Source organism: Desmodus rotundus, chromosome 3, assembly GCF_022682495.2.
Source record: "Desmodus rotundus isolate HL8 chromosome 3, HLdesRot8A.1, whole genome shotgun sequence".
Lineage (NCBI taxonomy): Eukaryota > Metazoa > Chordata > Mammalia > Chiroptera > Phyllostomidae > Desmodus > Desmodus rotundus.
The window spans coordinates 17,599,099-17,616,089 of record NC_071389.1 but is presented as its reverse complement, the minus strand read 5'-3'; the positions used below and the strand labels follow the sequence as shown (position 1 = coordinate 17,616,089).

At 43.9% G+C, this 16,991-nt stretch overlaps 1 protein-coding gene across 1 annotated transcript; it reads right to left on the bottom strand.

The window, feature by feature from the left end:
• Positions 1 to 319: 319 nt before the first annotated feature.
• TRNAU1AP (tRNA selenocysteine 1 associated protein 1) lies at positions 320 to 16,458 on the bottom strand. The gene is made up of 9 exons (XM_024554460.3): positions 16,354 to 16,458; positions 15,720 to 15,817; positions 12,230 to 12,329; positions 11,505 to 11,557; positions 9,975 to 10,106; positions 8,880 to 8,999; positions 5,783 to 5,945; positions 5,531 to 5,564; positions 320 to 694 (listed from the first exon to the last, which is right to left on the bottom strand). Exons 1-9 carry the CDS (start codon positions 16,378 to 16,380, stop codon positions 558 to 560), a joined length of 864 nt encoding a protein of 287 aa, XP_024410228.1. The 5' UTR covers positions 16,381 to 16,458; the 3' UTR covers positions 320 to 557.
• Positions 16,459 to 16,991: the final 533 nt, after the last annotated feature.

Sequence of the window (16,991 nt, the reverse complement as noted above, 5' to 3'; positions counted from 1 at the left end):
TAATTAGAAATGGTTCTCTTTTGCTGAGCCTAAGATTAGATCGTTGAAGGCTTTTGTGGTATGAATACTTTAACTCAAATTGTATCTCCCCCGCCATCCCTTCTCCCTCGAACAGCACAAAACTAAAATTTGATACAGATTTCTAGCATAGACTGACTCTTGAGGAAGAGGGTCCTGGGTACTGGAGTTGACAACGTGGGCCTTCCTGATTTGTTGAGTTGCCAGGCTGAAGTGGCTCACTATGTCACGTGAAGGCAGCAGTGTCGCAGTAATCATAATCTCAGGAAACTTGATTAAAATTTTTTTACAAAAGGTTTTATTTATAGAGGGCAAGGGAGGGAGAAGGAAATGATGTGCAATTGGTTGCCTCATGTAAGCCCCCCAACGATGGACTTCTAGGTTTGCAGGTCAGAGTTCGATCCATTAAGCCACACCAGCCAGGGCTTGGTTATTAAAATCTTCTAAAACATTTCCAAAAACATTATAAAGTTCTTGAACTTTTTTTTAAAGGAGTCTCTTTTTCCCTTAGAGTCCATTCTAGCTATCCTTTGTCCTGGCTACATCATGGCAGGGATCTCTGAAGACACTGTGTCCAGGGGCTGCCAGTGACAATCCATCAGTGCGTCGTACAGCTCCTCACTCTGCTCCATGAACTCCTTGTTGGCCTCAGTCACATCCAGCTGCGGCATGGGGTCTGGAACAGAAAGAAGGATGCATTTAGGGAGCACTAGGGAACGCACTCAGCAGCCACAAGACCCCGAGAGACTCGGGTTCAGTCCCTATCCAGGACTTCCTGTTTTCTAGGGCAAGTTCTCTAATTCAGGGGCTGATAGAACTGCCTTCCAGGGTTCCTGTGAGGGTGAAAATAGGACAATAAAATGTGTAGTTAAGTTAATACTCAAATAATGGCGACTATTAATCTATACTTACCGAAAGCTATACCTATACCTAAGCCATCACGTGCCCTGGATTTTCTGGTGTGCTCATATTAATTTTGGGCTTGGCAAACCTGATCCAAATTACTAAACCCAAACCATTACTATTAAAAGAGTGTTACATAGCACTGCCCTTCCTGGTGTAGCTCAGTGGGTTGGGCAGTGTCCTGCAAACTGAAAGGTCACAGGTTGATTCCCAACCCGGTCAGGGTACATGCATAGGTTGTGGGCCAGGTCCCTAGTTAGGGGCGTGTGAGAGGCAACAAATCTATGTTTCTCTCCCTGGAAATAAATGAAAATTTTTAAGAAAGACATACATAGCACTGAAAATGAACCTCAGCGGCACACAATTTGAATCTCAAATCGGTGCATGTTGAATGAAAGAAGACACTACAGTCAGAATGACTGCATTATATAAAGGCCAAACAGGCACAACTAAACCACATTGTTCAGGCATACACATCTAAGCGATAAAAGCTACAAAGAGAAGGAAGAAAAAGGTTGCTACAGAAAGTTGTGAGTGGGGGAAGGGCGGCTCCTGGAGGCTGGCAATATTCTACTTGACCTGAATGCAGGCTTCACGGGCAACTGCTTTGTAATTACATGTTAATCTATATATTTGTTTCATGTACTTTTCCATATACGTGTTACCTTTCACAAAAGCTCAAAATTAAAGACCTAAATAAACAGAAAGACATCCCATGTACTTGGACTGGAAGACAATTTTGTTAAGATGGCAAAACTCCCCAAATTAATCTACAGAGTCAATGCAATTCCTATCAAAACTGCAGTTGCCTTTTTTTTTGTTCTCCAGAATATGACAACCTGATCAGAAAATTTATAATGGAAATGCAAGGGATCCAGAACAGCCAAAACAATCTTTAAAAAGAACAGAATTCAAGGACTAACACTTCCCCATTTCAAAACTTACTGTAAAGCTGCAATAAGAGACTGGCAGTGGTCTGTAGACAGACATATAGATCAATGACTAGGAAACAAACCTACACAGTTACAGCAAACTGCTCTTCCACAGAGTTACCAAGACAATTCAATGGGTAAATTAGGCTTACAGTTTTGAATACACAAAATAGCTTATTCTTATATTATTATTTATTCATTATTGTATTGTTTTCCATACGAACAACTAGAAACCTATTTGTGTCCCAGCCTGTACTGCATATGGTGACTGTTAACTAGATTTGTGGTGATAATTTTGCAATATATTCAAGTATTGAATCATGTACATCTGAAATGCATACAGCATGCAAATATAACATTAATACATTATACAAATGTGATGTATGTCAATTATGCCTCAATTTAAAACAACTACCATTATTTGTTTGACAAATCCTCTATTGGATATTTATCTGTACTCAAGATTCTCATTGGGAAAAAAATCAAGTAAAATTGCTGATTCAAAGTATATAAACACAGAACTTTTAACAGTATATTCTTTTTAAAAAAAAATGTTTTATTTATTTTAGAGAGGGGAAGGGATGGAGAAAGAGAGGGAGAGGAACATTCATGTATGGTTGCCTCTTGTGCATGCCCTACCAAGGACCTGGCCCGCAACCCAGGCATGTGCCCTGACTGGGAATCAAACTGGCAACCCTTTGCTTTGCAGTCCAGTGCTCAATCCACTGAGCCATACCAGCCAGGGCTACAGTATATTCTAATTTGTATTTGATTATTAACAGTGTGATGGTTGACTTTTGTGTGAATTAGGTGAGGCTATGGTATGGTGCCCAGTTGTTTGGTCAACCACCAGTCCAGCTGTTGCTGTAAAGGTATTTTGTAGATATGATTAACACTTGCAGTTAGTGACTTTAAATAAAGATTATTCTCAATAATGAGGTCAGGCCTATTCAATCAATTGAAGGCCTTAAGGCATTAAACTGGTTTCCCAAAGATATTCTGCCATAATACTGTAAAATCCTGCCCGAGTTCCAGCTTGCTGCCTGGCCTTATACATGGATAAATGTATCCTATTGATTCTATTTCCCTGGAGAACTTTGACATAAGGGTATGTTTACATTTTTCTCAAGGTTTATCAGCTGTTTGTTTCTTTTGTAAATTCTTTCCAGCTTTCTCACCTACTGTTAAGTCTCTTGTCTCCATTCTCAAACCAGTGAGTGATGAACCTCTTCACATAGGTACTATGCCCATTCCTGCAACCAGAGGGATCTGTCTTTCTCTAGGAGTTGGAGATCTGAGCATTGACAGAGGCTCCATGTGGGAAATGCTAACAGAAAGCAGGACCAGCCTGATTCTGTGTAGGTAACAGCTATGGGAACAGAATAAAGGGCTCAGGCAAGGGCAGGCCTTTGCATATGCTGACTTCCAAGGACACAGAATAAAAGCACCCTTCCTCATTCGGAAGACAGTCTGGAAGATGGCCTATTGAAACCAAGAATGAGCCCTGGCTGGTGTGGCCCAGTGGACTGAGCACAGTCCTGCAAACCAAAGGGTTGCCGGTTCAATTCCCAGTCAAGGCACATGCCTGGATTGTGGTCCTGGTCCCCAGTAGGGGGCATGTGAGAGGCAACCACACATTGATGTTTCTCTCCCTCTCTTTCTCCCTCTCTTTTCCTCTCTAAAAATAAATAAATAAAAATCTTTTTTAAAAAAAGAAACCAAGAACGAGGCAGAGAAGGGTAACAATCCCTGTTGGGTGCCCCCTTCACTGTGTGGTTATATAAAGTTAAAATGGGAGGCATTACAATTCAGTGGTAAAGAGCAGGAAGTCTCAGGCAAGACTGGAGGTTCCAAGACTGACTCTGCCTCTTGTACTAAGTTGCAACTTACAACTATGTTGACATTGAACAAGTAATTTTACTTCTCCACCTCAGTTTTCTATTCTATAAAAGAATAATTGTGGTACTTGCCTAAAAACTGTTGTGAAGGATAACTTAGTTAATACATGTAAAGTGCTTGGAACAGTGCCCTGAATGCAGTAAAAACCTCAGTAACAGCTATTATTAAGCCTCAGTTTTCTGTAGAAGAATGAGGGTTATGAGGGTGTCTACCCATCACAGCATTGACAGGGAGCAGTGCATAGCTCAAAATATGCTGGCTATTATTATATTACTAATGGATGAGAAAGAGACTGGAAAATCTCCAGTGATACACAAATATTATTATAATCAGCTTTATTATCTCTAAAAGGAAGGCATTTCCTGTAGGGAAGAGCCAAAGATGAGTATAGAAAGATAGGAACTCCAGGCCTGATTTTGTCCTTAACTCACTGTGTGACCCTGAGTAGACCAATTGGGCCCCAGTTCCCCATCTGGCAACTGGAGCCCCCGTGTTCTGCCCAAGACTACTCTCCCAGACTACTGCTATTAAAATCAGATGATAGCACATAAGGAAAGTGTTTTAAAATGCTACAAAGTGGACAAGTTTGTTCTCTGCCGGGAGGTGATGTTTCCGGTATTTTGCTTAGAGATTGATCGCCTTTTCCCTATGACTGTCTCTTTAAAGACAGTCCTTAGGTTTTAATCTTTGGGTCTTTTTGTGCATTAAAAAAATTTACTTAGAAATTAATTCTGCTTTTATGACAACTATACTTATTTAAAACTTAGTATCTATTCAGAAACGTGTTGAAAAAACTTAATTGTTTTTCATAATTTTTCAAACCTTAGAGAATCCTTTAAGTATTAATATCACATTAAAAAATCATTTGTTTGGCCCTGGCTGGGGGGGCTCAGTGAACTGAGCGCCGGCCAGTTCGATTCCCAGTCAAGGCACATGCCTGGGTTGCGGGCCGGGTCCCCAGTGAGGGGCATGCAAGAGGCAACCACACATTGATCTTTCTCTCCCTCTCTCTCCCTCCTTTCCCCTCTGTCTAAAAATAAATAAATAAAATATTTTAAACAATCATTTGTACATTAGCAATTCCTTCTGTTTTTGTTAGATTCAATAAAATTATAATAAATCCTTTAATAAAAAAATTAATAGCTATTACTATGCAGCAAGATTAAGGGTGGTTTTCAGTTATTTCATAATACTTTACTAATTTTCCAAAATTTCCATCATAACTATGACTTGAAAGTGAGAAACATGCAATTTTATACAGAAAAAAATAAAACATGAAATAAAAAATGATTTTTACAAACTGTCAAATGCAAGGCAACAGTATTTTTTGAAGACCTACATCCCGGGGTAGAATGCCATTCATTGAGGGAGTGACCGGCTACCTCCCTCCCCTGCAGAGCTGCTTTCCCCCGGGATCTCTGGGACCTGCACCCACACCTCTGGGTGACATACACACTCCTTCCTGCAACTCTGCACTGACTCTCTCACTAGAATAAGTCCCTCCAGCCCTGGCCTGGGAGCTCAGTTGGTTAGAGTATCGTCCCAGTACACCAAGGCTGCAGATTCAATCCCCGGTCAGGGCACACGTAAGAATCAACCACATGAATGCATAAATAAATGGAACAAATCAATGTTTCTCTCTAAAATTTTTTTAAAAAAAGTTTCTCCAGGCAGAATTCACCATGCATTCCTTCAGCATCTAGCTGAAGGCACAGTGCCAGACACAAAGCAACCACTGCATAATGGCGGACAGAGGGAATGAGAGATGGGCTCCTTACCTTCCAATGCATCATCTCCGACTTCTTCATATGTCTGTCAAGAGACCAGAGAGGTGGGTGAGAAGGACAGTGAAATCCTGGCCCATCACCAGGATGGCCTATTTTTAACAAGAGGAACTAGGTCGCTCCATCTTTCCCCATTTCTTTCCTGAAGCCCGACATCCTGTCCTTATCAGTCCCACCCTGGAGAATAAGCCATGTCTCTAAAGGACCACATTACCCAGAGGGGCAGACTTGCCAAATCGCGGTTACCTGCATGGTGCTCTGCGTGTAGCCATACTGGGGATAACTGTAGCTGTAGCTGCCTGTGTTCTGGTCATAGCCCCACTGGGCATAGTAGTTCTGGTACTGCTGGTAATACTGGTTGTAGCTGTAACTGTACATCTGACTATATTCTACTGGCTTCACACGACTCCTTAAATGAAGAAAAGAACCAAAAATAAATAGATGTGAGCAAGCATCTCCATTAATACTTATTAATCAAACGGGCTGTTCTAAGTGCTTTACATAGATTAACTTCATTTAATCCCCACAACATCTTGTGCAATAAATACACATTAACCTATTTTACAGACAAGAAAACTGAGGTGTGCAGAGGTTACATAGGAGCTGGGCCAAGTACTCTTCATGTGTGGTCTCCTGTTTTAAGTCTTGCACCCCTATGACCGAGCGATTATGCATTATTCCCATATTCAGATGAGAATACCGAGTCTCTAAAAGGTGATCTACCCAAGACCACACCCTCGATGGAGCCAAATGTGACTCCAAGGCTCATGCTCCTAACACCGCACCATTACCTACAGCGCCCGGCCCGACAGACTGAAGACGTTTGCAGTCACCTGCATCCTGCACTCGCCCAGCAGGGCTGAGGCCCAGGGTCCATTGAAAGCTTTCTTATCCTGACTGCACGTATGTCCCAACTGCTAACCAAAGACAATGTCAAGTCTGCAAAGGAGCCATTGCTCTCAAAAACATAAAAAACAGCACATGTGAGTAGGCTTTGGAAACTGGCCTGGGGTATGACCAGCAGCCCCAGCTGACATGGCTGACAGAGGAATCAAAGAACATAACTCAAGACACGGCAAGGCTCTTTCCGAGTCACTGTGCTCCACGGGCCAGGGTGTGGCGTAAGGGCAGGCCAAACACGCGCAGCTGACTTATAAGGAGAACTGTAACCATCACAGTGTGGGACGCACTGTGTCCTCACGACTGGTGGTGCATTCCCTCTCCCAGTGAAACCAAAGAGGAAAACAAGCCATACGCAGATGTCTATGAACTTCCACAGACACAGGCACCACAACACGCTCCAGGGCTGCATGAGCTCTTCTGAAGTTCCTTGTGAGTACAACGTCTGCTTGGTGAGCAGGGCTCAGCCAAAGCGGTTAAGACTCCACATCAGATCACCTCCTGTCAGGACGGATCCACGCCATCAAACAGCAGAGACTCCCTCTTCCTGCCCCGTGCCAGGCTGAAAACTGAGGAGACTCTGCCTCTGCGAACCCCCTTCCGTGAATGCTTCCGAGGATGTCCACCCTGCTCCTGCCCTGTTCAGGCGATCAAAGGTGCAGTCAGGGTCGGTACCTTCCTGTTGTTTCTCCACGCTCAGCTCTCACAGCCCAGCTCTCAGAGGGAACTCTCACCTCCCTCAATTCCTAGTGCCTGAGAGCACCTCCCCAGAAACAGGCACCAAACACTGATGATATTCTAGGAAGAACTCATAGATATAACAATGCAACCTCTCTGAAGAAAGCACTTGGTCAGAATATACAACAGAAAGAATTACCTGCAGCTGTTAAAAATATCATAATAATGATTGTGCAACTATATGGAAAAGTGAGTGTGTATACTGAGTAAACTAGGGGGGAAAGACCATAGTTATTGTAAAATGAATAAAGAAATGCATCCAGCCCTGACTGATGTGGCTCAGTGCATTGAGTGCCGGCCTGCAAACCGAAAGGTCACCGGTTCAATACCCAGTGAGGGCACATGCCTGGGTTACAGGCCAGGTCCCCAGCTGGGGCCCTGCGAGAGGAAACCGATTGAAGTGTCTCTGGCACATCAATGTTTCCCTCCCTATCTTTCTCCTTCCCTTCCCCTCTCTCTAAAACTAAATAAAGTAAAAAATAAAAGCTTACAGCACGCAGACTCGCCCACATGCAGTGTGTGTATGCGTATGTATGTTTACGTATCATTAGTAGCTATGGAGAAACCTGGAAACAAACTCAAAAATTATAATTAGTCATTTTAGGCTAATGAGGAAATCTCTTTCTTTTAAATAGTTTCCTTAATATTTAGGTATATCATCTATATGTATTTACGATAGAATTAAAAAATAATATATATAATAGAGTTAGAAAAAATAACACTTTGGTGCGGGGAATCACTCAGGTTGATCTTCCATGTATTAAAAACAGTTAAACCATAAAGAACCTCCAAATCTTTTGTCGCTTTAAAAAACACGTCCGTTTGGAAGTTCTGCCCTAAGAACGCAGACGATCTTACACTCCTGGCACAGAGTTTCTCAGTCCGGACGTTACTGACTTTAGGCGCAGGGAGGCGAGCAGGTCTGTCTGCGGGGCTGCCCTGTGCATCACAGGGAGTTCAGCAGCATCTCTTGCCTCTACTCATTAGATGCCAGGAGCACCCACCCCAGGTTGTAACAACCCAAACTGTCTCCAGATGTTGCCAATGGCCCCTGGTGGACAAGAATCGTCCCTAGTTGAGAACTAGTGCTTTGGCCAAAGGGCGGAGGACTCTATGGAGAGAAAAGTGGTCTTATGTCTGAGTGAGGTACCTGCTTGGAGTTACCTGCCCAGCACGACAGGTGCAATAGTGACGCATGCACTCTCCTGTGCAGTGTTTGGATTAGTACTTCTTAGCCATCCCCACAGCAAGGAACATTCACAGGCTCACCGGATTAAATGATATAAATATGGCTAAAGTTGGGTATTGTTTTTTCCCTTCTGCTCAATTCTTAGTAACTCTCTGGCTGAATGTCTAACAGCGGCACTACTGGGTAAGCAGCAGGGGCATCATGTATGTGTTGCCAAACTGCTTTTCCAGCACTGCTCTCAGCAATGTCTGAATGTGTCCGTCTCCCCCAGTTACAGCTCTGTCCCCAACCAGAAGCTTCTGGAGGGGCAGGGTTACGCTCGTTCACCTCCAATACCCAGCGAACAGCCTGGCCAGTATCAGGCTTTCTGTATTCGTGAGCTGAACTGAATCTCCCTGTAGCCTTCCATCCAGCACGTGGACGCTCTGATTATCAAAACAGGTGAGGAGTGTCCAGGTGGGGGGGGGGGCGGTCAGTCCAGAGGCCCTCTACCTTCCCTGCCGGCGCAGGACTCACGCTTTGGGGATGGCCACACTCAGCCGCACTGGTTTAGACCCCAGTCCCACTGCTCCCTGGCACTCTGTCAGGGCTCGCTTCTGTTCCAGTTCATCTGTGAACTTCACGAAACCATAGCCTCTGCAGGAAAAAAAACAACCAAACAAAACACACGCTATATAGATCATAAATGGGATAAAGGTAAAGTCTAAGACTGGGATAGGGGCTGAAAGGGATAGAAAGAGGTCACGAAGCTACGTGGGCAGGCGTGCCTCAGAGACACGTGAGGCTCAAGCCCCGGAGGACCCGGAGATCTGTAGGAATCGCCCCTCAGCTCACCACTCTCTCTACACCTTCAATTACAGGGCTTCTGCCCAAACAGCAGCTTCCCCCCAACCTACTAGAAAATATTATTATCGTTATGGCAACAGCAGTAGTAATGAGTTGTAAAAAGCTCCTTCAGCAAATATTTGCTGAGTCTGCCTGTACGCAGGTATTGTGCTGGGCACTGGAACTCAGCAGTCATAAGCTACAAGGTTCTTGATCTCCTGAACCCATAGTCTACTTGGGGGAATAAATGAATGGTAGCTAACATTTAATGAACACTTCTTATTTCCCAGACACTGTGCTGAGCATTTCCTCCAGGGTTATCTCACTGAACGGTCCAGCAATTTCACGTAGTATCCACATTTTACTGAAGAAGCAGCCGAAGTTCAGAGAGGTTTACTAATTTGCCCGAAGTCATAGTAGAAGCAGGACTGAAATCCAGGTCTGCCAGACTCCCAAAGAATGAGCTGTTTGAGGTTTTTCCACTTTTGAAGTAACAATCATAAATAAAATAGCAAACATCTATAAAGCATTTCCTATTGCTTTATTTATATTACATCATTTAACCCCCATGCAGCCCCCGTGAGCAGATACTATGAGTCAGTCCTGTTTCTCGGATGGGGAAACAGGGTCAGAGGCTCAGTAACGTGTCTCCTGCATTATCCCTGGCCAGTCGGTACTGGAGCCAGGATTCAACCCATGCAGTTTGGCTCCAGAACCTACCACCTCGATCTATGAGGACCATGCTGACACTAACAGGGTGGGCATCAATAACAGGGGAGGCCTTACTTAGACACGCCTGTCTGGTCCAAAACCACCTTGCCTCCCCGACAGGAGGGGTACACTTTGACGAAGAATTCGTACAGCATGCCATCATCCACATCTGGGGTCAGGTCCCCCACAAAGAGGGAGTACTCAGGGCTGAGAGGAGAGAATGAGATTCAGAGACAAGACCTTTGCTCTGACGAGCTCCTTGGCCCATTCTAGGGAAACCTCACCTGGGCTTTCTTGGGGAATGACGCATACAAAGGGTCCTTAACCAGGTCCTAATCTGTTTCGCTTGGCAGTCCTGGCGGGAGAGGTATGGAGGCAGCCCCCCGAACCCCCAAGCCCTTCATCCACTGCACGAAGCCCACCTGGCGTCAAGGTTTACATGAGAGTAGATGGGGGTCGAGGTCAGAGGGACTCAAAACATATAACTAGATGTTCTGTGGTCATTGCATATTTGTGATTTAAATGGTAAAAGACAGAGAAAATGGGAACGGGACATTATCTACCTACAACCTAGCTAAAAAGCAGTGCCTCAAATTTTGGGACAGGGGTCATCAAGCTTTTTCTGTAAAGGGCCAGGGTACCTATGGTCTCTGCCATTTTTTCTTTGTCTGTTTTCACAATCCTTTAAAAATGTAAAAATCATTTTCAGTTCACAGGTGATACAAAGCAGGCCACAGTTTGTCAACCCTTGTTCTAAAGCAATCCTTTAAAAATTTTTATTAAATAAAAAAAAGGAAAAGTAAACTCATTTTTCTTATTTCAAGTATGATACATATTCCTTGTGTAAAATCAGAATACACACAAGGACAAAGAAAAATAAAATCACCAATAACTCAACCACTCCAAGGTAATCAGTGAACACTGATACTTTTTTTCCTGTCTTCTTTTGAATCTACAAAAGCTGGCTATGATTTATTTGTTTTGTTTCTAGCATTTTTTCACTTTTAACAGTCAGCATCCTGACATGTCACTATTCTGCTACAGCACGACTTATTAATGGAATCATCGCACTCCTATTAATTAACACACTGCAATTTAAATCACTTCCCTATTTTTAGATTATGTGGTTTTCCCCCAATTTTGCCCTCTATACACAATATTTCAATTAACACCTTCAAGGCAAATCTTGCACACATTATGAATAAATTCTGAGAAGCCGGATTATGGGGTCAATGGGTATACATCTTTCTAAAGCTTTTAATACAGTGTTTTAAAGTTTTCATAAGCAACCTGAAATGCTAAATCAAATTACAGTATATCGCTACAAGTCAACTGTTATGGAAGAAAGCCTCAACGCTGTGGGGAAGAATGGGGTGGAAGGCTAGAAAGACACCAAATATAGAGAAGTGGCGGGCCTCGCCATGAAGCACAGTGGGCAGCCCCACCAGTGAGGATCGGGTTGGTGGTGTCCTTCAGGAGGGAGGCAGTGAGCCATGCTCCACTCCCCACCCTCCTCGTGGGTGGTGGCCTACACAGGGATGCATCCTGTTTCTGTCTAGACATTTCCTGGGGCGCGAAGCTACCTTGGGGCTACTCTGTACTTACCTGTTATCTGGTTGTTTCCCGTAAGTGGCATAATTCAGTTTAAAACGTTTTGCCTGGAAATTTAAAAACAAACAAACTAAACCAGAGAAAGGTGTTTTAAGAGTCAAACAATATTTGAAAAAAAACTGAAATAAATTACCTTGGCCAAAACATCTCCCCCTCTCTAAGCCTCAGCTCTTTCTCCTGTATAAAGTGAGGGGGTTGCACAGATGACCGCTAAGGGCACTGCCAGCTCCATGGTTCTATGGCCCAGGGGTGCCAGCCTGGTGCCGCTGTAAGCTAAGTAACTGTGGGAAGAGCAGAATGTAACTCTCTTGAACTGTGTCCTCACTACTGCCAGCCTGTCCCACTTTCTCAATCGGGCAAGAGGTGTAGTCTCAAGTCTTCCATTAAGGGAGGTGGCGGGGCGGCGAGGAAAGGGCATGGATTTCAGGGTCGACCAATCTTCAGTTTGCATCCTGGTTTTGCCGTTTACTACCTTTTTGCCTTGGGCAGTTATTCCACTTCCCTAAGCTTCAGTTTCCCAGTCTGTGGAAGATAACAATGCCTGCTCTTCAGGGCTGTTATAGAATTAAATAAAATAATAGAGCCCTGGCAGGGAAGCTCAGTTGGTTAGAGCATCGTCCCCATAAACAAATAATATAAATATATAGCAGGGATTCAATAAATGATAGTTACTGATAACAATACAAATGGCAACATCATCATTATCTAAGTGTCCTTACAGGTGTGGCTCCTGGAAGGGGTTTCCCATTAATTTTATGCAAACACTTCTCAGCTGTGGCCAAATCTGCGAATTCTACAAAACAGTAGCCAGCTGGGATCCTGGAAAGAAAGAAAACAGAGAAAAGAGAATGGTTTAAGATGTGGTTCCCAGATGAGAGTCTTGGCCTGAAGGGAGGGATATGTTTTTCTAATCAGAGCTCATACTGTTTTTGTTCCCCGACAAATCAGAACTAACTTACAAATGTAAGCCTGTCATCCCGATCGCTGTGGCTCAGTGGACTGCACACCGGCCTATAAACCAAAGGGTTGCTGGTTCAATCCCCCATCAGAGAACATACAAGAATCAACCAACAAATGCATAAATAAGTGTAACAATAAATCAATATTTCTCTATCCCTGTCTTTTTTTCTCTCCCTCCCCTTCTTCTCTAAAACAATAAAAATAATAAAAATCAATAAATTAAAACAAAAACAAAAACGTTATGATAGATAGCCTGGGAGCAATTATAAAAATTGAAATGCAAGGCCCTGGCGGGTGTGGCTCAGTGGACTGAGCGCCATCCTCTGAACCAAAGAGTTGCTGGTTCAATTCCCAGTCAGGGCACATGCCTGGGTTACGGGCCAGGTCCCCAGTTGGGGGCATGAGAGACGCAACTGATCAATGTATCTCTCACACAGCTGTTTCTCTCCCTGTCTTTCTTCCTTCCTTCCTAAAAGTAAAATCTTAAAAAAAGAAAACCCTTGTGAACACAAACAGGGTGGGGATTGCCGAGGGGGGCTGGAGGTGACAGGAGGTAGAGGAGGGTATGGGGGGAATAAATGGTGATGGGAGGAGACTTGACTTGGGGTGGTGAACACACAGTACAGTGTACAGATGACGTGTTGTGGAACCGTGCACCTGAAGCCTATATAATTGGGTTAACCAATGTCACCCGAATAAATTCAATTAAAAAAAAAATAGAAGAAGAAATGCACAATTCTTCTAGATGCTGAGTTAATTTCTACCCACAGATTAATTTTATATATTCTACAATTCTAAATGAATGAAATCATACAGTAAGGCTTTCATGTAGCATAATGCTTTTGAGATTTTCATGTTGTTAATATGTAAGCAGTTTCTTTTTATTGCTAAATGATATTCTACTGTATGACTACAACAGTACCTATTCATGGGTACCTGGGCTGCTTGCAGTTTTTGGCCACCATCACAAAGCTGCCCTGAATATTCTTTTTAAAAAAAAATATATTTTATTTATTTATTTTTAGAGAGGGGATGGGAGGGAGAGAGGGAGAGAAATATCAATATGGGGTTGCCTCTCATACACCCCCTACTGGGAATGTGGCCCACAACCCAGGCATGTGCCCTGACTGGGAATTGAACCGTCGACCCTTTTGGTTCGCAGGCTGGCACTCAGTCCACTGAGACACACCAGCCAGGGTGAACATTCTTTCACCAGTCTTCTTTTGGTGGATACAGCTTTCATTTATCTTGGTTAAAGACCTAGGACCGAACTTGCCCCTATTGGCTGTACCATTTTATAGTCTCACCAGTGAGGAATGACAGATGTGGTTGCACCACACCTAACTGCATTCTTTTAACTCTCTTCTGAAAATTTTTTTTATTCTCATCAGAGGACATTTTTTCATTCGCTTTTTTAGAGAGAGGAAGGGAGAGAGAGAAACATTGATGCAAGAGAAGCATCAACTGGTTGCCTTCACACGCACCCAGACTAGGGATCTGTGCCAAGACCAGGGATCACATGCGTGGGGACGGGGGATGAACCCGCACCCTAGGCATGTGCCCTGAGTGGGAATCAAACCCGCAGTCTTTTGGTTACAGTATGACACTCCAACCACTGAGCCTCACTGGCCAGGGCTCTTTCTGAATTTTAAAAATTGTGGTTAAATATACAAAACATAAAACTTATCATTTTGGCCATTTAAAGTGTACATTTCTGTGGTATTAAGTACAACAACTTGTACAACCACTGACTGCATTTTAAAATTTTGTTGTAAAAAATTTATTTTTCTTTTGACTGATTACAATTTTTTTTAAGCACAATGCTCTGTTGCGTATTATTTTTTTCTTGGGTCTTATCTTTTTTCCCTTATTTTCTCTAGTCTTGGTTTTTAAATTTACATTATTTTATACAATTCTTTTTAAAAATTTAATCTTTATTGTATTTTTCTCCCATTACCATTTAGTCCCCTTATGCCCCCTCCCCCATTTTATACAATTCTTGTAGCCACTTCAGTCTCCGCCAGATAAAGCAGGATGTAAATACAATGTGTCTGTAAGTACCGTAAGAAATAGTGGAGTTTGGTAATCACGGGTAGAAAAGGATAGTTTCAAATCTTATTTCAATAAACATTAAAATGTGAGAGCTTATGTCAGTGTTTAAAACAACAGAAAGCATTACAGAACACATTTTCATACTAGGAGCTCATTATCTGGGGCGTTCAGTCTACAGGAGCAGGAAAAACAGTTACGCCAGCATGACCCACCCATCAGAAAATCAGTCCCTGGCTCCTGGGGTTCTGAACACACAAAGCACCTGTCAACCCAACAGTCAAGAGTTGATTACAGTTCCCATCTCTCGTCTGTATGTTCAATCATTTGGTGTTTGAGCTAGTTGCTGTAGTAGAGTAACTGACAGAGTACATGCTCACTTACCACTGTCAAATTGTTAAAGGAATCCTCCCGTTTCTAACTAAAACCCTAAAGAACACTAACCCCCAAAGAGAAAGAAGAAACTGGAGGCAACAGAGCACCACTCTCTGAAAATATTCTCTGCATTGTTTTGTTTAACTATTTATTGTCTCATTCCCCCATTAGAATGTAGTAAACTCCATGAGAGGAAAGACTGTGTCTGGCTTGTTTCATGGGAATCTAGAACAGGAGGACATAGTCGAGTCTCTATAAATAAATTTTTAAATGAATAGCATAAGAGGTAAAGGCACTCATGGCTTTGAGGGCGGAATTGAATTGGAGTCTTGGCTTGTCATCTAATAGCTGTATAACTTTAAGACAGTTATTAAGTTTCTCTAATAACAGTACTTTGCTCAGAAGGTTTTGTGATTTTAAGTGTTTATTACCTAACAGACCATAACCTGTTTATACTTACAAAGCATATACCATATGCAGACACTCTTCTAAATGCTGAATATGAATTAACTCATTTAATCGTCACCATAATTCCACGAGATAGGTGCTATAATCATTTCCATTTTTACAAAGTGAACTAGACAGAGAGGTTAAGTAACCTACCAAAGGTCACACAGCAGCCAGCTTTCAAACACAGGCTGCCTCCCGAATGTATGTGCTATATACTTCCTCTCAATAAGCCCCCAAATGTCAGCTTTTATAACATAATCACTTTTATTAGGGGTGAGAGGCCCTGACTCTCTGCGATTTTTACATTCACCTGAAAGACACTTGCACAATAATTAAGGGAAAACTGAGAAGATCGAAGGAGAGAACCGTACGTACCCAGTGAGGCGGTTTCGGATAATTTTGACGCTCATCACGGTCTCCCCCATGGTGGCAAAGGCTCTGGAGATGAAATTCTCATCCATGTAGGGCTCCAGCTGCGTAAATACAAGGGCAGAGCGATTCAGTCGAACAGGCAGGCTCCGCTTGTCCAGCTCGAGACCCTTCCCCTCAGCCCTGGGTTGGCCCCACCGCCAAGGACTGGGGTAAGGGGGTGTGGTCAGGTTTTCATCTGCAGAGTGATCTGAACCCCAGCTCCCGCTTTCCCATTCCCTTGCATCCCTTCTTTTTAAACTTGCTCCCTTTAGGTAGCCTCTCCTTGGATTTAGACACTCCACCCCTCCAGTTTTAAAACCACAGAGCCCTTCAAAATCCCTGGGATTCCTCCCATGCTCAGACCCCAAAGAACCTCCCTTTCCCCTCCATGAACCCAGGAGGGGCCCCAGGACCCCTCCCCCGCAGACTCAGCCCCTACCCGTGGATGCTGGGACCCGCTTCTGCGTCACCCAAAAGAACTCTGCTTCCCATTCACTTTCACCTTTTGGGAATTGGAGGACGCCTCCCCTTCACACCCCCCCACACTGCTGACACTAGGATTCCTCCTCCTCGGACCCGAACCGCCCCTCTCACTCACGTCGCCCATCCACAGGCTGGCCGCCATGCCCGCAGCCGGACCTGGACTTAGCGGGATGCGCTGCGCTGGCGCGCCTGTCCTCCCGGACGGGACGCCCACAGAGCATGCGCCTACGACGCCTTCTGCGCACGCTCCGAAACTTGGCGCCCAGGGCTGCGCCAGCTGCTGCGCGTCCGGGTTCTTCCGGCGACTGCGCTACTGGGCGGGATCCTAGCTCTGCTTCCGGATCCCTGCCGGCGAATTCGGATTTGAGTCCGCGACACGGTGCCTCGGTAACTGGCTTTCTCAGGTTTCTTTGTGACTATATGTATTTAAGCACACATGCGTACCCACGACATTACAAAAGTAATATATGCTCATTGTAAAAACTTGCAAATGTAGGCATTTTAAAAGGTGAAAAGGCCCCTTTGGGAGCCTGGATGATCCCGTTCCACTGAGTATGACCTGTCAGCCCCCCAGTTAGCAAGATACGAGATTTTTGCTCAAGCTGGAACAGGATTCCTGTGTACTGTCCTGCTGGGGCATGGGGAGGGTTAAAGGGAGCGTAAACTGGGGCAACCCTACCATCTCAACCAGTCCATCCCCAAGTCTTGTCACTACGTTTTTGAGCCCCACCTGCCTCAGAATAGTGACATGCC